The sequence below is a fragment of the Rutidosis leptorrhynchoides genome, chromosome 3, assembly GCF_046630445.1.
Source record: "Rutidosis leptorrhynchoides isolate AG116_Rl617_1_P2 chromosome 3, CSIRO_AGI_Rlap_v1, whole genome shotgun sequence".
Classification (NCBI taxonomy): domain Eukaryota; kingdom Viridiplantae; phylum Streptophyta; class Magnoliopsida; order Asterales; family Asteraceae; genus Rutidosis; species Rutidosis leptorrhynchoides.
The window spans coordinates 547843944-547870676 of record NC_092335.1 but is presented as its reverse complement, the minus strand read 5'-3'; the positions used below and the strand labels follow the sequence as shown (position 1 = coordinate 547870676).

The 26733-nt window shown below is 35.1% G+C and overlaps 1 protein-coding gene across 1 annotated transcript; it reads right to left on the bottom strand.

The window, feature by feature from the left end:
* Nucleotides 1–1717: 1717 nt before the first annotated feature.
* LOC139902015 (nucleoside hydrolase 3-like) lies at nucleotides 1718–26503 on the bottom strand. Its single transcript, XM_071884672.1, has 12 exons — nucleotides 26342–26503; nucleotides 7179–7358; nucleotides 6958–7068; nucleotides 6498–6833; nucleotides 5987–6167; nucleotides 4143–4408; nucleotides 3907–4033; nucleotides 3606–3799; nucleotides 2982–3238; nucleotides 2498–2702; nucleotides 2118–2426; nucleotides 1718–1999 (listed from the first exon to the last, which is right to left on the bottom strand). The coding sequence occupies exons 1-12, from the start codon at nucleotides 26501–26503 to the stop codon at nucleotides 1718–1720; spliced, it is 2610 nt and encodes an 869-aa protein (XP_071740773.1).
* Nucleotides 26504–26733: the final 230 nt, after the last annotated feature.

The window sequence follows — 26733 nt, the reverse complement described above, 5'->3', positions numbered from 1 at the left end:
ATATGTCTAATCCGGAGAAAGAGCATTGAGAAGCGGTCAAATGGTTGCTTCGTTATTTGAAAGGTACTTCTAATATGGGATTATGTTTCTCCAAAAACAATCTCATACTTAGGGGTTATGCGGATGCTGATTTGGGTGGATGTGACGATTCGGGGAAAAGCACTACGGGTTATGTTTTCACAATAGGGAAGACGGCGGTTAGTTGGATGTCTCGACTACAAAAGAGTGTTGCTTTGTCAACTACCGAGGCCGAATATATGGCTATTGCAGAAGCTTCTAAAGAGCTTGTTTGGTTGAAGAACTTCTTAGGTGAGTTGGGTAAAAGACAATACTATTGCGTCTTGTATTGTGATAATCAAAGTGCAATACATCTTGGGAAGAATACGGTGTTTCATAGTCGTACGAAACACATCAAGATAAGGTATCATTTTATTCGACAACATATAAATGATGGTACTTTATTATTGGAGAAAATCCTTGGTACGAAGAATCCTGCTGATATGTTTACTAAGGTTGTTACTACAGAGAAATTGAGGTTTTGCATTACCTCAATTGGTCTTCTAATGAATTGATGAGAGAAGACCCCAACTAGAGAATTAGAGAGTTAATGTTTCAATTCTAACAAGTAGTGTTGAAGACCTTGTATCGAAAGTCTGCTCATCCGAAGTATGTGTTGAGTGTGCGTGTCCCAAATGGAGTTTGGCGGTATAATGGTGGTTTAACGTTCTTGGTTAGATCGTTGATATTTTGGGTTGACGAAGGTTGGGTTTGTTCAAAGTCTCCAAGTGGGAGATTGTTGGAGATATGGAGAACTTTAAACAATTAGAGGGAAGATTCCAGGAAACTCACACGAAGCTTCCACGAAGTTGTTAGGAAACTCACATGTAGCTTCTACGAAGTTGTTAGGAAACTCACATGTAGCTTCCACGAAGTTATCAGGAAACTCACATGTAGCTTCCATGAAGCTGTCATGAAACTCACATGAAGCTTCAATGAATTGTTTTTAGCTTACTCTTTAAACCATTCTATAAATAGACCCTCTTGTAACTCATTGTAAACACACCACAAATATTCAGTAATACATTCTCTAGTTGGTCCGTGGACTAAAGCAATCACAACGATTGCATATAACCACGTTATCTCTTGTGTCGATTTACATTTCTTGCATTTATAATCTTTCGTTCATTAAGTGGGTTAGTAATCTTGTAGAATTACTATCGGTGAGTGATCTTGTTGAATCACTTGCGTTGTTTTGGGTCCTAATATCCTTACATTTGGAGATCTTAGCAGGCTCGAGAAAGGTGGGGCAGGCCCATCAAGCCCAGTTACATTGGCAGCCTTCATCAAGGATGCTGAATTTGGGCTCAAGCAAAAGCCAGCTCGTGGATGTGGATAATGATGCACCAGAATTAGTCAAGTTACAATTAGTTTCTTTTATAATTTAGTTAAATAAAAGGCCGAGAGCTTTAGTTATTGTGAGCTGCACCTGTGTTTTTTATGTCCAGATCGTTTGCTATTCTGTTTCTGTTCATAATCAGCCATTAAGATCCCCATTACACCTTTTATCTTCACTGACTAACTTATTGTTTATTCACTTGTTAATAGTAAAATTTTGATTGCCATTTTTCTCAAAATAAAATAAAATAATGCAGGTTCATACACTACTAATATAAAAATAAAAGTTTCAAATAAAGGTTGTTGGCTGTTCTATTTAGAGTTAGCTCCACATCCTTTTTTGCTGATTAAAGCTTCCGATCACAGCCGATTGTTTACGATCAACAAGGCGATCTCCAATAATACCATAATATGATACTCCATGGTTGAAGTCCTTTAATACCTTGATTCCTTTTATTTTCTGTGAGTCGATATAAATTTCTCCATCTTTAGATAAATTTCCATTTGCATACACCTTCAAATGCTTCACTTCAAACGTTGTGTTTAGAACTTTTTGATCGCTTGTTGCAATAACCGCACCTAATATTTCTCCCAAAAACGTATCCTGCAAATGTACATTTGATGGAAACAGGTGAGAAACTTTGTAACAATGTCACATGTCAAATATAATGATAATTATGTCAAATAAATCGCGAGTAATTAAGGTAGTCTGGATACCATACCACATGTCTATACAAGTGATGTTTTTGTTGCAAGTGATGAAGCCTCGACAACAAACGTCGAGTGAAAATAGCTTCAGGCGTTGTTTTCTTTTTTGGCAGCCTCTTTATGACGTCTGAAAATGCATATACTTTTCGTTGCATACAAAGAGGGATAAGTGTGATGTCGAGAGATGACTCAAATACCGTCTTTGCAGCCAACGGGTCAAGAAACATGTTGAGTTCTGCATACTTATTTAAAGGGACATTGATTACATTACCTTTCACTTTATTGTTGTCATAACTAATATGACCTCCTAGTATAAATACTTCCTGTAATTACACACTAGATCATTATATTCATATTAGCACAAACGATTGTTAGTATGAACCTATCTATTTACCTCAATGATTGAGCTAGAATTTGCGTCCGCAAGTAGGATGTTTGCTAAATTTGTTAGTGGCCCGTTCGTCAATAATGAAATTTTCGAGCCATGATCAATGGACTTCACCACTGAATTCCAAACTTCAAGCGCTAATGGTTGTCTAAGTTGCGGGGAACTTGTGTTACGAGGAGCTCCAAATTCGACTGAATTTTCCGCTGTATACCTACATATGAACCAATCTATATGTCAGTTTTGGTTTCAATCAATATGTTGGCGTTTTAGGCATGTTCTTATTTTTCTAGTCAATTGTGCTTTACACTGTTGGTGAGGCTGTTGGTTTAGGTTTTTAGTTATGTAGTTTGTTTGGCTAGGTTTGGATTTCTTTTGTATCGATTGTACTTGTTGATCTTCGGATCCGTTTAATATTATATGTTTTTTTTGCAAAAAGAAAAAAAAAAAAGAAAAAAATAAAAATCAAACCATCATGGAACAGAGATATCACCTTCTTGGGCTCCTTGGTAGGTCCCGTGCATGTCCGTATAGCGTATCGGAATCCAATCGACCACCACTTCCATGTGGTATAGCCTTCGAATATGTGCAATTCCCTAAATTAGACTCACCAAGATACGACGATTGGCTTAAATCAAACGAATCACCTAAACCAACGACGATATCATCACGACCCATCGTATGTAACAAGTCATATACGACATCTATCGTCGCTGCATTCGCCCACCCACTTCCTGTCACTAGTATTGCCTGAAATACAAAGAAAAACATATTCCAAGTTTGTTAGTATAGTTTTTGCCACTACTTTCCAATTCTTAATATCCTGGAACTACAGTTGCAACTTCGTAAGCTTAGTTTTGGTGATTTCATATATAAAAATGATGAAGTCATCATTCATTTGGATGGTGGTTGGGCCCTGATATCATTGCAAGAGATCTCAAGTCCGAATCTTGTGGTGGTCAAGGAAGAGTTGGAAACAGCCAGAGAGTAATATTGTTGGGTTGTGTACATTATGAGGTTGAATTACTCACTGTCTCAGGTAACCCGAACAGGGCAAACCTTAAAACTATTTAATCAATTAGTTTAGAAAGTAAACCGAAATTAGAAATCAAATGACCTTGAGATAAATTTCTTCAACGGGTACTTTGAGTAGATAGAAAAGTGCCAAGAAATCGCCTGCGCTCATATCCATATCAAACACGAAAACTTTTCCAAGTTTCTTGCCCTTAAAGTCCGGTACGTAAAGAACTTCTTTGTAGTTAGGAAATTCGGTTGTGAAATTGAATCGGCCACTATGTTGTGGTTGATTAACTACCTGAAATTATATCAAAACTTCTTTCATGGTCTTTATATCTTTTACAAAACTTTTTCGCATATTTCATAGTTTTAAGAAGAGTTTCATATAGTTAGATATCAACTTACATCCAAAAAGCTAATATAAAACTCCCTATCCAAAGAGCTTGTTTTGTTGACATTAGGCTTTGCTCTTGTTGCTACATGAACACGCACTGAATCTGGTCCAGTAGTTTCTTCTGTATAACCATCCTATTTACGTAGTGTAAAGAAAGCGTTATCACAAATTACAACCAACGCATAGTGATTTCGTTATATTGAGATCACTTGATAATTTCTTTATAAGTTCACACATAATTACCTTACAAATCCCTTTTCCATTCACACGAAGGCAAAATTGATCGCGGATGCCTAATTGTACATGACCACTATGAACTCCTTTTTTCTCTAAACCAAATTTTGGGGTCGTTAGGCCGTTAAATAGCGTATTTGATCCATCAGAGATCCCATAAGGTTGGTTTGATGTAATCACAGTAATATTCATGTAATCCATTTCTGCAAACTCATATTCTTCATGTTTCATACTTGATGTAGCAACACCCGACATAAACGAATCCCACATGAAGTTGTTAGAATGTTATAATTCACCCATGATTGATCAAAGAGGCCAAATATATAGTACATGATCTGATCTCATATCCCTTGATTTTAGGGATCCTACATTTAATATAAGATATGGATAGATATTACATAAGATATTGTCTACGTCTAATATCCGTTAACATCCCCCCGCAGTTTGAGCGGGAGAGGAATGAACGGTCAAACTGGATTAAAACGCTAAAAACTAAATAACATTCTTCTTTCCGAGCAGACTGATATTCGTTGATGTGGTTGCGTATTGCTTGACTGCGTTTCCTTTTCCGTAACGTTTTTTTTTTTTACGTAGTGGCTTGCTTTGCCTAAGGATTGAGCAGGACTTGGGCAATGAACTTTGTCGACGATAACCAGTCTTTATCGGAAGAGATTATTATTCTTATTATTATTTTTTTTTCGAGGTTTGGAACCTAGTCTAGCTAGGCGGCTCATCCTCACGCCGATTAATAAAATCCCCACAAATAATGGAAGAAGGAAATCATGAAAAAAATGGGTGGTAATGGTAGTCAATAATGGGCCCTACAATCTTGAAATCGTGAATATAATGGGTGATAATGGTCGACAACAATGAGCTCACAATTTTGAAAGTATTCACCTTTTAGTTAGCAGCCATCTCAACAGATGAATAAATTGGGCATAATTATAATTAATCAACATACACTAAATGCCCAAATCACTCTCCGGGGGTGATTTCAAAGAACAGAGGTACTTTTTTTTAGAAATTGAAAAAAAAAAAAACTTTGAGATGGAGGAAAAAAAAATTGGAGCCAGATAGGAAAGAGAAGATGGCTCGAGAGCTTGGGTTGCAGCCGGACAATTTGGTGATAAAGAAAGGAAGATGATGATCATGTCATCGTGAAGAAAAAGAAATGAAGAACAGAGAAGAGGGAAGGGGTTTAGGATCGGTGGTGAGATGACGGTGTATATTTCAACCGTGATTTGAATGCTTTTTGCAAGAAATTGAAAAAGAAAAGAAATATAGAAGACGGGAGCTGAAACGGTGTATATTTCAACCGTGATGTTGCTGCTCCGGTGGTGGTATGACGGTGTATATTTCAACTGTAATTGGATGCTTTTGCAAGAAATTGAAAAACAAAAGAAAGATAAATAGAAGACCGAAGTAGAGCTTCGGTAGATAGATTGAGAAAAAAGATAGAAGACCGAAGTAGAGGTTCGGTATTGATGGGGTTAAGAAGAAGATTTGATGGGTGGTAGAGCAGAAGCGGCACACATTCGGCCGACTAGATTTTGGATCAAACCCTCTCATACCATGTTAGAATGTTATAATTCACCCATCATTCTTATTGATCAAAGAGGCCAAATATATAATACATGATCCGATCTCATATCCCTTAATTTTAGGGATCCTACATTTAATATGAGATATGGATAGATATGCCTACATTTAATGCTAGATATTATATAAGATATTGTCTACGTCTAATATCCGTTAACAGAAGTAACTCTGTATATATACAACAAAATTAAACAGTTTATAAACCAGTAAACAAACAGAATCAGAATCAATATAAAAACATGAACTATAGTTATATACCGTAAAGAATTGCTCGTCAAACCAAGTATCGTGAGCCATCTTCAAAGACTTGAAAATATATTGAGCTTCGTATGTTTGTTGATTATTTTCAAACGCGTCAAAGAACTCTTTGGTAATAGGAATAGTGTTCGTAGCATCCAATGGAACCAGAGTGATTGGAATACCCGAATGAATTACCTACGAATATAACGAGTTCGATATCTTAAAATACCATTCGAGTAATTATGTACCTCCTCCGCCCCAAAAAGAGTGTCGTATCGTATAAGAACTTTTGTTGGATTTAAGATATGAATGATAAATGTCAGTTTACATGTAAGGTAAATTTGACTAGATTTACTCAAAATATGTGTGATTAAGAGTAATAACTTAGGGCATATACAACTAGACAATTATTTTAGGACAGTTATAAATAGTAAGATAAACACGTATTTTGAGACGGAGGGAGTAGTAAATTACGGAGTACTATTTTCTGAAAAATAGGTAAAGTTTTTACGATAGATTAAGTACCTGGTACGCTGCAAAAGGGTCAAGAAAGAAGTTAAATTCGGCATACGGATTACTTCTAAAAGTTGTAAACATATTGCCATGGTTTCCACATTGTTGAGGTTGACAAGATGAACTTGCATTTTTGGGACAACAACCGGTTGGGTTCTTGGACCTCACACCACCACCCATAATATAAATATGATTAATATTTTTCTTTAGATTAGGATTTTTCATAAGAAAAATGCCCAAATTTGTGTGTGCTCCTGTCATGAACACAGTAACTGGACCTTCTGATATTGTCTTGATCAATACTTGTTGAGTAGTTGGTTGTCGAACAGGTGAGTATCTCCTTCCTCCCTATGTAATTAGTGACAACTATTAGCGGATATAGTGATATTTGTGATAATCATATTAACCCATTATCTAATTCTAATTATCCAATTTAAAATTAGTTTAACAACAATACAAAACGTCGAAATACCTGTGGAAGAAAGCTTCTTCGCAAGCCAAAATTTGTATCGATATCTAATAATCCTCCACCTTTAACAGGAACAGCTTGTCTGTATCTACAAGGTCCAGCAGTTCCAATTCCCTGTTAGCAGATTAACCATAAGTAATTCAATCAATCTCAGAATCTTTCATATTTTGCTTAATTAATTAAAGAAAACTAAAAGTGTTTAAAAACAATAATTTATTATATACCTGGTCAATTATAGGAAGATAGCCACCTACATTTGATAATATTGTACCATTTTTAAGTATTCCACCATCACCTCCAACACCAACGTCAATATCATCTCGCCCCATCATGTAAAGAAGATCATATACGTGATTTACTGCATGTCCCGCGTTCGTCCATGAATTCGTGTTCACTGTTATTGCCTGCAACAACATTATTACACGTAAATTTTATTAGTATATAAATAGTGCGATATGTTACAACCTACAATGCGTTCTACTAAACGATACATTAAACCAATTTAACCTCCAACTAATGAACACAAACCAATATATCTGAACAATAAACAACCATTAGAGCACCGGTGCAAACAAAACCATAAACAAACAACAACAAACAATCAGCATCGAATCAAAACATCCTACTCCAAACCGAGCCCCGCAAAACCTTATGGCTCCTGAAAACAATCCCTACTCAGTCCACGAAGCTACCAGAATTGCCCGTCGGAAAGCCCAAGAACACCCTCCTTGAAACCGCAACCAACAAACCAAAAAGAACTCCTGATAATCAAAACTCCTAAATGCACCCGCCAACAGAATGGACCACTTAGAAGCACCAACCAGACGAATCCAACCGACAGACGGTTGATAAACTACCAAGAGACCTCTCATGAGAACCTAGCCCTAACAGCTAATTTGGAAACAATATCGGAATTGTCCGAAAAAACCGACAACGAGAAAGGTGGAATAAGTGAAACCATAATGAAATAGACTGAGCCATGAAAAGAACAAAACACGGCTACCAAATAGAAAAGGACACTTGTGAAGACCAAGAACGCGGGAAACCTGAAGAAGATGAAGAAAACAAAATAAAAGATCATCGGAAAAACGGCTAGAAAACCAAAGTGAAATTCCAGCCTGTTTTAAAAATCGTCATTTTAAAGAGAGACCGACCCTAAATCCGGAAAGGATGCTGGAAAAAACATCCAATGACCAGAAAACCTTCAGTAAAAACAGGACCCGATAAAATACTGAATGACACACTCAAACGAATGTTGACCTCCATGAGGAAATTGTCGCCTACGCGTGAAGAGAAAAGACCACAGAAAGAAAAAACAAGAAACTAACCCGTAAAACATAGTCTGTGTGAGAACCACAGGCCATTCGCCGCCTGCCACCAAAAAGAAAAAGTCGACCGGAAAACAACACAACTCCGTGAAGGACAACATAGGGTGGAAGAAAAAGAAAATGACGTAATATAAACGACGTCGGACTTCTAGCGAGATGCCGGAGGCCTTGTGTTGCGCCTAACAAAGTTAGGTGACCAGAGTGTTTAATTGAGAGACATTAAGAAATAAAAGATAGAGAAAACTTTTTAAAGAAAGAATAATTATTTAATTAATTCGTATAGATCAAAAACATAAAACACACACCAACACCTACACTATTTTGTTTCTCTAGAATTAAGTCTCCGAGCTCTTACAAAAAATCTCTTTGCTGAAACCTTAAGTTACACCGGCGCTTCCTGACTCTCGCATCTCGCCAAAGGTTCGGTTTTTTGCCTATTTTTTACTCATTTCTCTTCCATTCTTGTTATCATTCTCGTTTACTCTTTCGGTTCTTCTGGTGTTGTTTTCATCCTTTTTTCGGCGAGCAGGGGAAGTTCCAGGTACTTCTTGCTCGCGATGGGGCGTCACCATCTAGTTGGTGGTGGCCGACCTCCGTCTAAGGTGAAGGTGGCTGTTTGCTGATGGTTTGTGCCTGTTTGTGCGCTGGTCTCAGGTTCTTCTTCTCGTCGACAGGTGGCGGCCCACCAACCTGTTGGTGGTGGTCACTTGCTATCATGTGGAGGTGGAACGTTGTTAGTTGGTCGAAGTATTCTTGTTCCTCTCGTCAGAGGATTAGCGGTTTAACACCCTGTTGGTGGTGGTCATTATTGGTCTCGCGTGAGGTGGTGATGTTGTTGGGTTTGGTGCTTAGTGGTGGCTTCTGTATTTTGGCGGGTTAGGTGGTCCTTAGTGGGGGCACGATTTCTCTGAGTTCATTGTTGTGGTCTCTTTGTCGATCTCCCTCTTTGTCGGTTTCGTCTCTTGGGTTGAACCACACGACGATCTCCCCATTGAAGATCAGGTGTTAACCCGAGAGTTGTGACTTGTTTGTGGATCAGGGTCCTGTGCGCTACGGATTTGGGCTTTTGTTGCTGCTAACGTTTTGTTAGTGAATTCGGTTGTTTAGATTGTTGTGGCTAGGGCTCATTTTTTTGGTTAATGTTGAATTGGTTGTATTTGTTGATTTTTGAATCTGTTTAGTGTTATTATGGCTTTCGAAAAAACTCATTGTAAACATTTAAATATATATACTTTAAAACTAGAGTTTAAGAGAGTTCAGTATTCAAAGTACGTACAAATCTGCAAGTGGATTACCTTTTGTGTTAAACGCTATTCCGAGTTGAGTTATCAAATTTCAGACGTTGATCAAACCAAGTTATCACGCAAAGATTTCCTATCCATTCTGTTCGACTAGGTATATCATGACTCTAACCGCTAACTAATAAAAGAGCATTATTTTATCATTTTATATATTTATTATTAAAGACTTGACAACAAATAGCCAAGATTGGGGGCTTGAGATTTGTTGAAATAAGTCTTAGATTCAAATCTTGAGGTAGCTAGAAAAATAACTGTAAAATGTTTTCAAAATAATCTGATTAAATCATGTACATCATAACATAAATACCGGTTCTCTGAGTAATCTAATAGGAAAAACCCTGTAAAATAAAAAGGATTTTGTTAACGAAAATCATAAAGCCGTCGTTAACATGTTTTAAGATATTGTACATTTTAATAACCGTCATAATAAAATTGATTAGTTCTCCTTCGGGATTCATTGAGATTGATTCGGATATACATCATTTTCATTTTATGAGACTTTAGTATGGTGAGTAAAAAAAATCACTTTCTTTTTAGTAGAGCTGACATTAATAAGGAAAATGATAATGACAACTTCAAGGGTTGTCATTAACAAATTTATGTATGCATATTTTGATTATACATTCTAATAATTACTTATTTTATGAAAAAAAAAACTACTTTTTAACTTATAAATGTACTAAGTATTTTTGCATTGAAAAACTTCCTAATAACAATTCTATGAATTGTCAATTACCATTTCCCTTATAAATTAAATAAAAAGACTTCACAAGTGGACACTCTCACCAAACACTTCAAAAATGGTAGGTGACGACAAAGACACCCACCAAACACTTCAAAATGGTAGGTGACGACAAAGACACCTCCCTGTCGATGGAGTACTCCCGTTCGATCTGGGAAGGAAGAAAAGTTGAATGTGGGCCCTAAAGGTAAATGTAGGCTAAACGAATTGGGTTGACTTTTCAACACATTTATCCTATTTTCTTACTGTATTATAATATTAATAAAACAATTAATAATTATTATTGTAAGTACCAAGTTTCAAGTATGAGCAGGTTAGTAGATACTCCGTATAATTTTTTAAACTAATACTGTATTTTTTAGCAAATGAAAGTACGAGTGTTGTAAGAAGTTGCAAAGAATATATCAAATGAAAATAATAATTTCAACCATGTGCCACTATCCATTTAGGATATATTTTTAATTTAATTGCTAACTTATCCAACGTGTGATTACCAATCTTGGTCAAGTTTGTTATTCTACCAATCAGACACGAAATCAGCACTTCTAAACGAGATAGGACATACCTTTTGAACTACCAAGTGTATTAGAAAATGCCCACCAGTAAGAAGCTAACAAAAACCTAAACAAACAATTATGTAGACTTTATAATGTTATACGTAGTAAGAGATATTTCTTTTACCTCTATCCAAACAAAATAGATAGACATTATTATATATAGAGTTAAAAATATCATTCTTTTCATAATCGTACTATCATTAATATTAATGATAGGATTAATATCGTTAGTGCTTCCAATGTTGACATATTTTTTTTCTTCCAAAATTAGCTGTCACATCAGCGTTACATTAGCAATTCCTTCTCAGAACATACTTTCTCAAATAATTTGGGACCACTATATTAAATAATTAATTAAATATAAAGATGCAAAAAGTATCACACATATTATCATGCTGGACTAATTGCTGGGCGGAAGGCTGGACTAATTGTTGCCTATGACGTCCTCGAGGACTAAGAGGAGGACGGTAGGGAAGGATGCACTGTTGGGAGTACTCTTACGAAGCCTTCAAAAAACCATAAAGAATTGAAGTTGCGACATTCACAAAAAAGACAATTGAGAAATATCTGCTTCTCAAATATCTTAAGAAAATTTGCATAAATACTTAAGTAGTGATTTTTAATCTTTAATACTTTATTATAATGATCCAAGTATAACCTAATGATTAAAGTCACGATGTTAGATTATTCTCACAAGTGTTTCATTTCAAACTTTTTTTTTTTTTTTTTTGATTTACCTGGGTTTCCTCCACGCTATGCGAGTCGACTATATCCTAGGGCGACTACCCGCTTTGCGGGCAGCCCAGAGTCATCGCGGGTGAACCTCTGTGGCCAAGAGGGGGTTTAATAGCTTGCATGGACTTGAACCTATGATTCCCTCCAATTTTCATTTCAAACTTAACTAGTAACATATCATATAGTGTTTGAAGAAATAGTCAGAAATCATCACAGATATAACTCAATTCGATCAGTTATATTTGACTTAAAATATTAGACATAAAACGTTTGTTATGTTATATTCAGTACATAATATAATATATTATCTATATTCAAATTAAAAAATAATAATAAATAAATTGAATGGTGATGCATTTAAAAAAAAATTGAATGGTGATTAGACAATAGATGAAAGTCCCATAAGCAATGATATACGAGTAGACAAAGATTATACTTTATAATATATATATATATATATATATATATATATATATATATATATATATATATATATATATATATATATATATTGTAACGACCCGTCAAAATCGTTATTGACGCGATACGTTATTCATTGATTTCATAGTGAGGTTTTGACCTCTATATGATACGTTTTGTAAACATTGCATTCTTTTGAAAAGGCACACCATAAATGAATATATAAATCCAAGGTTTTCGACATCTGATGATTTCTACGTATAGATAATCACCGTAAACAATAGTTTACAATACTACATCTCGAATAAAGTATGTATGTCTTCATGCACATAGCTTGTATAACGTATAAGCAAACAGCGGAAGACTTCTAGGAAACTGAGAATAAACATGCTTAAAAGTGTCAACACAAAGGTTGGTGAGTTCATAGTTTTAATGTTGCGCATAATCTGTATATAAAGATGGATCACAAGATTTCAGTTGTTTCATCCAGAAACGTTTATCAAAATATTCTACAAGATTGAGCACACTGGTAACTAAACTTAACGTATATATAATAAGTACCCCTGTTTTAACATACATGCAACCAACATGTACAATACACACAAACCAACGTGTACTAACTCAAATAACATACGTCTGTTTTATAGTTCAAGCTAGGGTTTCTATACCTGGAACTGTAAGACCCAAATATTTATTGTACATAATATATTTATGGTGTACGATGCGTGTATGAAGTGTACGCAGTATGTACGTGTTGCTTGCTCGAACGTCGAAGGAAACTGGACGTTGTCTGAAGTGATAAGGTGTGTACGTATCTTTTCAACCCCAAATAAAGTTTGAGTTGATGTTTCAAAGCCTTACCATTGGAAAGAAAATCTTATTACGTTTCCAACGATATTTGATTCATCGAAAACGGAGCTACGGTCAAAAAGTTATGGCCAAAACAAGAAACTGAAAACTGACCTGAAGGTTGGAGCGGCGCTCCAACTTATGGAGCGGCGCTCCGATCCCGTCTGATGCAATTTTCAGCCTTTTTAAAAAGTTAAAATGAGGGGTACTTTAGTCTTTTCACTTGGGGTCGGTTTGGGGTAATCAAAACTGATCCATTGATCATTTTGGACCACATTTCACTCATCAAACACTCTCATCAAACCCTAGAGTGAGAAACCTATTTTAAGTGAGAGAAAGCTCCATTTGGAGAAGAAGAAGTTTGATTCGGGTCAAGTCTCAAGTATTAAAGTTGTTCATCTCGTCAACGACATCATTTTGGCGGTATTGGTAAGTTCAAACTCCGAATTTCATTGTTTGATTTGAGATTCAATGTTAGGGTTGGTGTTAGTTAGTTGTAAAACCCACTTAGTTGATGAAGAGGGTTTATGGAACTTGCTATTTTGATATTTGGCAGGTTTTGAGTTGGTTAATGATTTAACCATGTTTAAGACTTGTAAATGGTGTATAATCACTAGTATTAGTGATTATTGATGTTTGGAGACCATTAGGGTTCTTATGGTTGACTCAAAATTAGGGTTTGTTGATGATTATGACTCAATTGCCGATTTAATAAGGTTTATAAACTTAAAATGGATTAAGTTGAAGCATAGAACCGAGTTAAATATGTTTTGGTGTCAAAACTTGCTAATGGCGTGATATTGACTTCTTATGGATCAAATTAGGGTTTAAGTGTCATTTTGGGCAAGATAGGTGTTTAACACCTATGATTGGGTTTAATTGGCGTGTTAGGACCATTCTCACTTGTGTTAGTGATTATTGGTTAATTTTGGGTTTGTACTAGGAAGTGCATTTGGGTCGAAATTGCACTAAGTGTCAATTGGGTTGGTTTGTAAGTCAACCCTAATTGTGTTACTTGTTATGTGATAAATGGAATTGGTACTTTCCATCGGCGATTTCGGATTTTGTTTTGGCATCCATCAAGACTTCAAGGTGAGTGTTAATATCCTATATGCATATGTATGTGTAGGATGGGTGCGGGTCGGGTGAAGTGGTTCTCGGTTATAGAACTCACTTCACATATAGGTGAATTTGATGGACTTGTGTATAGGCCCAATTAGCACGGATGTGCATTTTGGTTGACCACCTTTGGCAGGTGCACGTTTTGTGTGTACATTATCACACGTGATTGTGAATTGGATAACCCCAATGGCTAAGGGTTGATATTGAATTGTGATGTGTTTAATTTTATGAATGGATATGTGTTGTCCAAGTTAGTGATATATGTGTTGTACGCTAATGGTTTTATGAATGGATATGTGTTGTCCAAGTTAGTGATATATGTGTTGTACGCTAACGGTTTTAAGAACGGATATATGTTGTCCAATTTAGTGTTATATGTGTTGTACACTAATGATTTATGAATGGATATGTGTTGTCCGATTTAGTGTTATATGTGTTGTACACTAACGATTTTATAAACGGATATGTGTTGTCCAAGGGTTAGTGATATATGTGTTGTGCACTAACGGTTGTTACGAACACCGATGGGAAATTCGAGTACCATTCCTTTGTACGATTGGTTAACCTTGGGCGGTTTTACGCTCTGTTATATATATATATATATATATATATATATATATATATATATATATATATATATATATATATATATATATTAATGTATTGTTGTGATGTAGCTAACCCTCCGGGTATAGCTTATTGGCGTTGTTCACATCGTCGTTGGTGACTTACTTTATGGTTGTTGTTACTAGCTTGTTGCTTAGTGATTATATGGTATGCTTAGCTTAGCTTGCCTTTATGCTTGGATGCTCCGGTATGCGGTATTTGATTATTGGTGTGGCGTGTCCATTTTATGCATATATATGTATGTAGTATATTTTCACTCACTAAGCGTTAGCTTACCCTCTCGTTGTTTACATTTTTATAGATTTGCTTGGATGCGGTGGTTCGGGTAAGCGTGGGAACTAGTGGACTCGCGTAGTTGCTTTAGAAGGCTTGCTTTTGGATTTGATTAGGATTGGGTAGCGTATCCCCAATCTCCATGCTCGGCTTTATTTTGTGTTAAAAATCATGTGGTTGAAAACTTGAATTTTGTACGAAAGTCGTAAAACGGCCGATGTGGGCCCGGTCTCGTAAAACTCGTTTTATTATTGGAACGTGTTAGTTTTAACTAATATAAAATGTTGTGAAAAGCGTTTGGTCTAAAAATGTCGGGAAGCAAGAGATCTTTTTCGCAAAAAAGGAAAAGTTAGACAGGCCGTTTTGGCGCGCCGCGCAGGTCAGTGGCGCGCCGCGCCACTATGCTGTACAAAAATATATTTTTTTATTTGCATATTTCGATTGCATATGAGTTGGGTTGTTACAAGTGGTATCAGAGCATGGTCTAAGGGATTTAGGTGACTTGAGATAGGTGCCTAGACTTAGACTTTTGTGTGTGCTTAATTTGTTGCGGGACTTGTAGGAGTACGGGTCGGAATGGGTTATAGTTAGTGCCTTGTTTGTAAGTGGACTAACGTTTATATTAGTAATGCGGATATTATTAATATATTATTGTGTTGTGATAATAATTCTCGCGTGTGCTGTTGTCGTGTAGAATTTGTTTGTGTTTGTTTATGACATCAAGCGAGGCAGTCGTTGTACTAACAAGTTGATACGGCGTGTATGCGTAATAAGGACTTGCAAACCTTATTACGGGTGCAAATCATGTCTAACAAGTGATGTACGATGAGTGTTTAGCAAGATGGGACGGTGTTGTGCGTGTGGTCTATACGTTCATGATCTAATCGTTTGCATCCCTTAGAATGAAAACGGAAGATGGATGCGGAACGAGTGAGCCTATTCACAAAGGGAAGGATGAGTTAACGTTAAAGATTGAGGCCGTGTTTGAACAATATGTCTCGGTTTTCACCGGCAAAGTTAGAAAAGTAACCAATGAGTTGGTCGAAGGACAAATGACGGAAATGGTCCGAGACCAAGTGACTAAAGTTGTAAAGGAAGAGTTTGACAAGAGGTTTTCCAAACCTCGAGGTAGCGATGATGAAGATGTACTTGCAAGGTTAGGATTACATGGTGCTCATGGTAAGAGGGCACGAAGTACGCCTGAAGGCGTCGGGAATGTGAAGAAGAAGAGTAAGAAGGGTTACAAGCTCACGTGCTTTAAGTGTGGGGAACGGGGTCATTTGGCACAAGATTGTACGGTGGTGCCTTTAGGCTCAATCAGGTGTTTCATTTGCCGGATGGAGGGACATCGGAAATCAGAGTGTTCCGAATCGCATGACGATCGGGTTAGGAGGTTAGAGCGTGAATACATGATGGGTAGTGGAGCACGGAAGCCCAACAGCGCTACATCAGGTACCTTTAGTACGAAATTATATGTTGTTCGTTTGTAATAACATGCGGTATGTGCGTAAGTCTTAGCTAAAGTTTATTCTCCGTTGGAGATAATTCGTAGCAAGCGCGCGGTTTACGTTTATGGTTCCGATTTGCTCTCAGTAGAGTGTATAAGTGGTGTGTTATGCCTTGATCCTATGGTGCGAATCCTTGGGTGCTTAAGCATTTTGGTTGGCATCGGGTCGTTAAGCTCGTTTGAGTGAGACCCTTAAAGTCTCAATGGTGTTGTGCATGTTATTGATATGGGTGACGTTCCTAATGGAAGTACCCTATGGTGACGTTTGATTGTCGGGTGAAGGGCGTAAGACTTGGTGCAACCAAGCATTCCTTAGTATTTGGGAAATGTTTCTACCAAACCATGGAAATGGGTTTTGGTGTTCGGTCGTTAAGCGCGTGTTCGCTTTCGTGTTGAAGTTGATGAACCATGAGGTTCGTCGGGTGGATTGAAACTCTTGAAATCGAGTGTTGATCTCGATGCATGTTGGTAAAGGAGTCTACGTGACGCGATATTAGGTGCCTTTTTATACCTACTAGCGTGGTGTTCGACTCTGATTGTGTTACGATTACATTGTACTTAGGGTACCGAAGTGAAACCCTTAGGTTCATGAGTGATCGGGTGAAATTCGACAAACTAAAGCAATTGGATGATTGCGAGTGTATAGTCGTGTAATTTGTGGTACACTTTTCGTTCGAAGTGTTTAAGGATATGTTAGGATCCTTGGTATGCTCAAAGTTGGAGCAAGACATGGTGATGGGCCGTGTGAACCCAATTATTGGTAAAGTCTACCTTTGGTAGCATTGTACGGGTGTACGAGATGCGGTTATGGAACGTAATTCCAAGTGGGGGAGTTACACTCCCGCACGAGGAGGTTTTAGTGTGAAATTTCGGTCAATGCTTTTGGTAGATCCGAAATTTGTGTCGGGACCTAGATTTGGTCGATTTGTGGTAGGGTACAATTTCGGTTAAATTGTACTTATGATTTTGGATTTGAAATATCACCAAGGTAGTAATGTGGTAAATCTCGTTGAGAGATAATGGACGGGTATGGTGAGCAAGGTGAAATCCCCCGGTTAAGGGATGTGCGTATCGGATCCTCTTTTAGAGAATTATTGTTTTGTGCCTATGTTTGATATAGGCGGTTCTTGCTCGATTGTGTGAATGGTTAGTGGTATCCGTTAGGATTCACTATGGCGTAGCAGATCGCGATGTTACGCTACTCGTCGTTCGAGTCCAAAAGGGCGTTGATTGATGAAGCATGACCTTCGGGGTCCGCTGACTTCATCATGAGATCGTTGATTGGTGAAGCATGACCTTCGGGGTCCGCTGACTTCATCATGAGATCGTTGATTGGTGAAGCATGACCTTCGGGGTCTGCTGACTTCATCATGGGTGTAGTGTTATATCGGTGAAGCATGACCGTTGACGGGGTCCGCTGACTTCATCCGGTGTTGAGATTTGGGAAGTGGGTCGCGTGTAGTTTTCTGCCAGCCTTCATGTTGTTGGATGTGTGATCTATTGGTTGTTTTTTACGCCAATGGTGGGGTCGTAAGGACCACGTTGTGTGAACTAACGGTGGTTTTATACGCCGATGGTGGGGTCGTGAGGACCATGTCGTGGGATTAGTGAGGTGATAGCCGTGTTTCGCTCACATGTTGTTACGGGTGTAACCATAGTCGATTTTTGTGCACCTTGGGTTTAGCGTTGCGATAGTCGTTTTGGACGCTATCGGTCTTAGCCGTTGTTTATGATGTTAGGATAGTGGCGTATTGGTTGTATTGCGCGCTACAAAGGATGTTTAGTGGTAAGTGTAATCCGTAAGGATTTTTGTGGTTCGATCTTCAATGTTCGGATTGTTGACTTTAGGTTGAGACTTGGTCGCTTTTAGCGTTGTCCTTGGTAAAGGTACGCTAAGGAATTGATATCTCGGTACGAGATTGGTTGATTTTCTCCCGATATGGGGAAAAGAGCAGGTTTTTAGTGCTCGGATGGTGATTTTGTTAAATTGCGGGTGACGGTTTAGTTGTTAAAGGCGATTCATTGGGAAGGATTGCCTAAGAAAGTCGGATTGGAACATATGTTAAGGACCTTTGAGTGTAGGTCCTAATGGTTAAGTGACGAGGATCACGAGGACGTGATCGAGTTTAAGTGGGGGAGAGTTGTAAGACCCAAATATTTATTGTACATAATGTATTTATGGTGTACCATGCGTGTATGAAGTGTACGCAGCATGTACGTGTTGCTTGCTCGAACGTCGAAGGAAACTGGACGTTGTCTGAAGTGACAAGGTGTGTACGTATCTTTTCAACCCCAAATAAAGTTTGAGTTGATGTTTCAAAGCCTTACCATTAGAAAGAAAATCTTATTACGTTTCCAACGATATTTGATTCATCGAAAACGGAGCTACGGACAAAAATTTATGGCCAAAACAAGAAACTGAAAACTGACCTGAAGGTTGGAGCGGCGCTCCAACTTATGGAGCGGCGCTCCGATCCCGTCTGATGCAATTTTCAGCCTTTTTAAAAGGATTAAATGAGGGGTACTTTGGTCTTTTCACTTGGGGTCGGTTTGGGGTCATCAAAACTGATCCATTGATCCTTTTGGACCACATTTCACTCATCAAACACTCTCATCAAACCCTAGAGTGAGAAACCCATTTTAAGTGAGAGAAAGCTCCATTTGGAGAAGAAGAAGTTTGATTCGGGTCAAGTCTCAAGTATTAAAGTTGTTCATCTCGTCAACGACATCATTTTGGCGGTATTGGTAAGTTCAAACTCCGAATTTCATTGTTTGATTTGAGATTCAATGTTAGGGTTGGTGTTAGTTAGTTGTAAAACTCACTTAGTTGATGAAGAGGGTTTATGGAACTTGCTATTTTGATATTTGGCGGGTTTTGGGTTGGTTAATGATTTAACCATGTTTAAGACTTGTAAATGGTGTATAATCACTAGTATTAGTGATTATTGATGTTTGGAGACCATTAGGGTTCTTATGGTTGACTAATTTTGACTAGAGTCAAAATTAGGGTTTGTTGATGATTATGACTCAATTGCCGATTTAATAAGGTTTATAAACTTAAAATGAATTAAGTTGAAGCATAGAAGCGAGTTAAATATGTTTTGGTGTCAAAACTTGCTAATGGCGTGATATTGACTTCTTATGGGTCAAATTAGGGTTTAAGTGTCATTTTGGGCAAGATAGGTGTTTAACACCTATGATTGGGTTTAATTGGCGTGTTAGGACCATTCTCACTTGTGTTAGTGATTATTGGTTAATTTTGGGCGCGGTTTGTACTTGGAAGTGCATTTGGGTCGAAATTGCACTAAGTGTCAATTGGGTTGGTTTGTAAGTCAACCCTAATTGTGTTACTTGTTATGTGATAAATGGAATAGGTACATTCCATCGGCGATTTCAGATTTTGTTTTGGCATCCATCAAGACTTCAAGGTGAGTGTTAATATCCTATATGCATATGTATGTGTAGGATGGGTGTGGGTCGGGTGAAGTGGTTCTCGGTTATAGAACTCACTTCACATATAGGTGAATTTGATGGACTTGTGTATAGGCCCAATTAGCACGGATGTGCGTTTTGGTTGACCACATTTGGCGAGGTGCACGTTTTGTGTGTACATTATCACACGTGGTTGTGAATTGGATAACCCCAATGGCAAATGGTTGATATTGAATTGTGATGTGTTTAATTTTATGAATGGATATGTGTTGTCCAAGTTAGTGATATATGTGTTGTACGCTAACGGTTTTATGAATGGATATGTGTTGTCCAAGTTAGTGATATATGTGTTGAACGCTAACGGTTTTAAGAACGGATATATGTTGTCCAATTTAGTGTTATATGTGTTGTACACTAATGATTTATGAATGGATATGTGTTGTCCGATTTAGTGTTATATGTGTTGTACACTAACGATTTTATAAATGGATATGTGTTGTCCAAGGGTTAGTGATATATGTGTTGTGCACTAACGGTTGTTACGAACACCGATGGGAAATTCGAGTACCATTCCTTTGTACGATTGGTTAACCTTGGGCGGTTTTACGCTCTGTTATATATATATATATATATATATATATTAATGTATTATTGTGATGTAGCTAACCCTCCGGGTGTAGCTTATTGGCGTTGTTCACATCGTCGTTGGTGACTTACTTTATGGTTGTTGTTACTAGCTTGTTGCTTAGTGATTATATGGTATGCTTAGCTTAGCTTGCCTTTATGCTTGGATGCTCCGGTATGCGGTATCTGATTATTGGTGTGGCGTGTCCATTTTATGCATATATATGTATGTAGTATATTTTCACTCACTAAGCGTTAGCTTACCCTCTCGTTGTTTACATTTTTATAGATTTGCTTGGATGCGGTGGTTCGGGTAAGCGTGGGAACTAGTGGACTCGCGTAGTTGCTTTAGAAGGCTTGCTTTTGGATTTGATTAGGATTGGGTAGCGTATCCCCAATCGCCATGCTCAGCTTTATTTTGTGTTAAAAATCATGTGGTTGAAAACTTGAATTTTGTACGAAAGTCGTAAAACGGCCGATGTGGGCCCGGTCTCGTAAAAATCTTTTTATTATTGGAACGTGTTAGTTTTAACTAATATAAAATGTTGTGAAAAGCGTTTGGTCTAAAAGTGTCGGGAAGCAAGAGATCTTTTTCGCAAAAAAGGAAAAGTTGGACAGGCCGTTTTGGCGCGCCGCGCCACTATGCTGTACAATTTTTTATTTTTTTTATTTGCATATTTCGATTGCATATGGGTTGGGTTTTTACAGGAACAGACGGGGATGTCAAGCCCTATGGATCCATATATAACTACTCGCGCCCACCAGTTCTTATAACCGGCAGTTACTAGTTACCAAAGCTAAGGGATTTTCGGTTCAAACTCAGTGTAGAATTAAGTATGTACTTGTGTCCATTGTTTTTAAAATAAAGTGCATGTATTCTCAGCCCAAAATATAGATTGTAAAAAGCAATTAAAAAGGGAGCAAATGAAACTCACAATACTGTATTTCGTAGCAATTATGCACATGACGGCACTGAACAAGTGCAGGGTTGGTCTCGGATTCACGAACCTATATTAGTATATGTTGATCAATAACTGTCTAACAAGCTAGGTCAGGTCATAGTGTATCACAAATCCTAATGCTCGAGACCGACATGCAAAAGTCAACAAAAGTCATTTCAAAAAGTCAACTTTGACAATTGTTTAACAAAACGAGATGTGTCTTATATAAGAATTCATTTACTCGACTAGTAGTATTCAAAAATTCAATTTATTAATCTTATAAACAAGTTGTTTAAATATTAATTGTAGATTCAAAAGCAATTTCAATTAACGTCAATCATAATTCAGTTGACCATAACTTTTAATTCGTTCATAGAAATCACGCGATTTCTAAATGAAAAGTTATTAATTTTTCGCCAGCTTTCCAACAACATGCATATCATATACTTTATATCAGTAGTACATGTATTAAATTCGTGATTCGTCATAAAACTACCTAACACCGACATTTAGCATACAAGCATGTATAAACATATATACTCGAGCATTAGACATGGATACCCTATTAATATATAAAAGATAAGATATGAATGCTCACGTATCAATATTGTGATTCAATATTGCAGGAAAGTACGTAGACGCAACGGAAATGATAAATGAAAGGTTAGCCTTTGATTCACCCATGGTATCCACGAACATTACCCATAACCTCCATAGCTATAACCCATAATTTTCCTAGCTTCATCCCGCTCAAAAACCCATTTTTGAAAATAACTCGCTCATGACCTCGTCGTAGTATTTTATGTATAATAATAATACTACTAATATTAATATAATAAGATTAATAATAATCTTTAATAATAATAATAATAATAATAATAATAATAAAATAATAAAAAAATCATTACGGAGTATTAAGATAGATAGATGGATTGTAAAATGAAAACTGAAACCAGAATCAGAATTCGTTCGATATATATAGAATAATTATAATAATATAATAATATAATAAAGTAATAATATAATAATAATATAGAATCAAATGTGGGATTTAAAAGCCGCCCATGTTTTGTCATTTCTACCGACAGTTTTCACGGACCGGTATTTCGTACTCTGTTGCTAATAATTGACGGGTAAAAGTATAAATAAAAAGAATTCCATTTTTTTATAATTGAATACATATATCTATTTTGGTCTTAAGCTTTATAAAATTAGTTGTAAAAAGGTCCATTTATTTATAAAATTACTATATACGTTCGATGTAGAGTGTACGTACTAGTCTGCTGATCATTCTGTGCCACCGTGAATTATTGATTCGTTTAATTCAAACGAATTTTAATATTTTTAAAAGTCGTATTTATTAAATACTTCAGGGGTAGTTTATGTAACTTATAATTAATAATTTCTATCATATCGCTCTTTCATGTGAATAGTAAATTAATTAATTTCGTTTCATTTACTATTCATATGAATAGTAAATAAATTAATTTCGATTCAACTATTTAAGTTACGTTTCTGTACGTTGTGCTTTACAACTTGTACATCTTTGATTTAACTTCGTGTCTTTTTAAAAACTAAAAAAATACATCATAAAAATAAAACGATTATATACGTAAACTTTTTAATTCGAAACTGCATCATTCAATAGTAAATTTTTATCATTTCGTATATAAATATTATTCGCATGTTTCCGTATATATATATATACACAATTATATAATTATCACAAGTTACGACGTTCGTGAATCGTTGGACAAACAGGGTGGTCAACTGTTATATAAAAAATCATTTTCAAAAGTTTTAAAACTTGTCAAAATTCATTGCTTATCATGTCGGAAACATTAAATCATAACGAGAATTTGGTTCAAATTAAGTCGAAATTTCCGGGTCGTCATATATATATATTATATATTATATATATATATATATATATATATATATATATATATATATATATATATATATATATATATATATATATATATATATATATATATATATATATATATATATATATGGGCAGGATCAATGGGGAAGTAACCAATCGGGGGGAAGCGGGGGGAAGCAAAAAAAAAAAAATTCGTTTTTTGAAAAAACTTTGTTCACGAACATTATAGATTGGATGTAAATAAGAACATTTGGAAAAGACACTTCGTGATGAATGTTATTATTTTGACGGGAAAACGATCGACAAAAATAACATTCAAGATAATATTGTTCGTGAAGAATGTTAACGTTTTTTTCCCCATGTTTTGTGAAGTAAAATTTAGCCCGATTTAGAGTTTAGGGTTTAGGGTTTGGTAATAAACCCAAAACACCAAACCCTAAACCCTAAACTCTAAACCGTTCCTGTTAAAAACTCAATCTAAATCCTAAATCTAAACCCTAAATCTAAACCCTAAACCCTAATATCTAAACCCTATAAACCCTAATATCTAAACCCTAATGTCTAAAACCTCAACATACGCTCGAAAAACACGATAATTGTTATATATTACTTCTTCGAGCGTTTTTCCGCCAAAATAATAACATTCATCACGAAGTGTATTTTCTAAATGTTCTTATTTTCATCCAATCTATAATGTTCGTGAACAATGTTTTTTCAAAAAACGAAAAAAAAAAATTTGCATCCCTCCGCTTCCCCCGATTGGTTACTTCTCTCTTGATCCTATCACTATATATATATATATATATATATATATATATATATATATATATATATATATATATATATATATATATATATATATATATATATATATATATATATATATATATATTATTTTATGTTACATTGTATTTGATTACGAATTTAAATGATATATCTTGAAACTAGAAATGGCTTAAAGATATCCAGAAAATGACATTGACTTATACTACTTGCGATTGGAAAATTACCGCACGTACATCTACCTAAATTTATTCAATTGAATTAAAATAATAAATAAAAATTAATAATAATAATAATAATAATAATAATAATAATAAAAATAATAATAATAATAATAATAATAATTATTATTATTATTATTATTATAAAATAATAATAATAATAATTATTATTATAAAATAATAATTAATAATAGCATATAATAGAATAATAATAATATTAACAATTAATAATAATAATAATAATAATAATAATAATAATAATAATAATAATAATAATAATAATAATAATAATAATAATAATAATAATAATATATGCAACAAATAAATATATGCTAATACACAATATCGTAATTCATTTGTGATTATAAGATTATACGTACTTCTAGTGGCGGATCTTGAATATGATTTGTGGAGGGGCGAATAATGTAGAGCGTAAATGTTCTTGTACATTGTTTGATTATATATAGAGGTTCACACTCAACATATATTAGTAAACGAGAGAGTAAATCAATTTTGTAAGTTTTTATTCTATAAATATAAGGTCAAAGTACCAAATTGGAAGGAATAAATATTAATGATCACTATAGAAAATAGTGATTTTTATTTAATATATATTACTTGTAAATTACATTACATTACATTTAATTTTAAAATAGATCTATCTATCTATGTATTAATATTAAAATCCTATAATAATGATGTCATCATTAGAATAATTTCATTGTGAAGAAAAAATTAAAAAGAAAAAGAAAAAAATCTAAGCATGGTGGGTGATGTAATTAATCTAAGTAATTTTGAATTAAAATGAGATCTTATTAATTAATTATTATTATTAAATCTTATTAATAATTATTTTAATTATTAAACTTAAATAATTTTGAATTATTTTAATTAATTATATTGAATTGAGTACGAGAAGTATAAAAGCTAGACAGAAGGAAACTAATTTTAAAATTATATTTTAATTTACACTTTTAAAATAAAATGACAACCAATATTATCTCTTATGATTGGATGTGGATTGTTTAATATGCATTTTAGGTGTTTGATGAAATGTTCAGTCGACAAGTTTCTTAGTCGGACTCTGTGGTTCCACGAGTCATTAAACTAAATAACTTTATCATTTACTTTCACTTAATACCTAAAACATATCATTAAACTGTTTCGTTTAAATAAGCCAGTGGTTCCACGGATCATTTCACTAGTAATAATATATAATACTATTGAATTTTAATGTTCATTTACTTGGTTGTTACCATATTACAATCAGTAAGGATGTACTTAATAAATCAAAACGTAAGGTATATAATTTAATGTACATTACATTTAATTGAACTTGTTTCATTACTATCAATAATTAATACAAGTATACGTGATATTTGTGTAAAAAGTAGCGAAACATAATTTTGAGGCTTCCTTAACATTTGTATAATGATATCAAAACAGCTGGTAATAACTCGATTTTCTGGGAGGGCCAGCACCCACCCAGCCCCCCTGAAGATCCGCCTATGCGTACATCATCATATATTTTATGTCACATTGTACTTTACTACGGAGTATATATTTTATTTATGCATTCGTGTTACATTGTAAAATATTGTACTACTTATTTAATAGAAACATGCAAATACAATCAAAAGCATGGCTAAACATATTACTCCGTATTAAGAATTTAATTTATATATTTAGAATTGGCTTGAAGATATCCCAAACATGACATTAATATTAATAAAAATAATTAATACGGAGTAATAATTAATAATAAAAAAATAAGCAAAGAACTATTTGAGGATATGGGGTCTACAATTTTCTCTTTTAACTCTGAAAATTATATACCGTAAAAAAAATGGGGTCTTCAATTTAAATTTAGTGATGGAGGCCGGACATACATATCTTCACATATATGATCGGACAAACTTATACTCATACATGGTAGTAAAACTCAACAATGTTCTCTATGACCAACAAATAATTAACAACTAATGAGTTTGTGTGTGGACATATATAGAGGAATTTGTAAGAGGGAATTAAAAAAACCTTTAAGTCGAATTCAGATCGGTTGAGCTTCAACAGATATAATATAGCAAAGAAGTCATCCGTATCAACATCTGTATCTAAAATGATCCGGTGAGTAGCGCCACCACAAACCGTATCGGTTATAGTTATAGTTATGGTTATGATCAAAGCGCATAACACCATGCCCTTCATTTGAAACTTACAAAAACTAAAACCAGACCACTTTCTTCTTATATATAACAACAAAAATATCTTGGTGTTATAAATTAGTCAATGGCTTTGCGTAATTGGGTTAGACACTAACTCATGCAACTTTCCTCGATAATTTATTTAATAAAGATAAAACGAAGATAATTTATTTAATGTCATTCCTGGTTATTATTTTTTTTTTCTCTAAAATTACCGGTCAAACA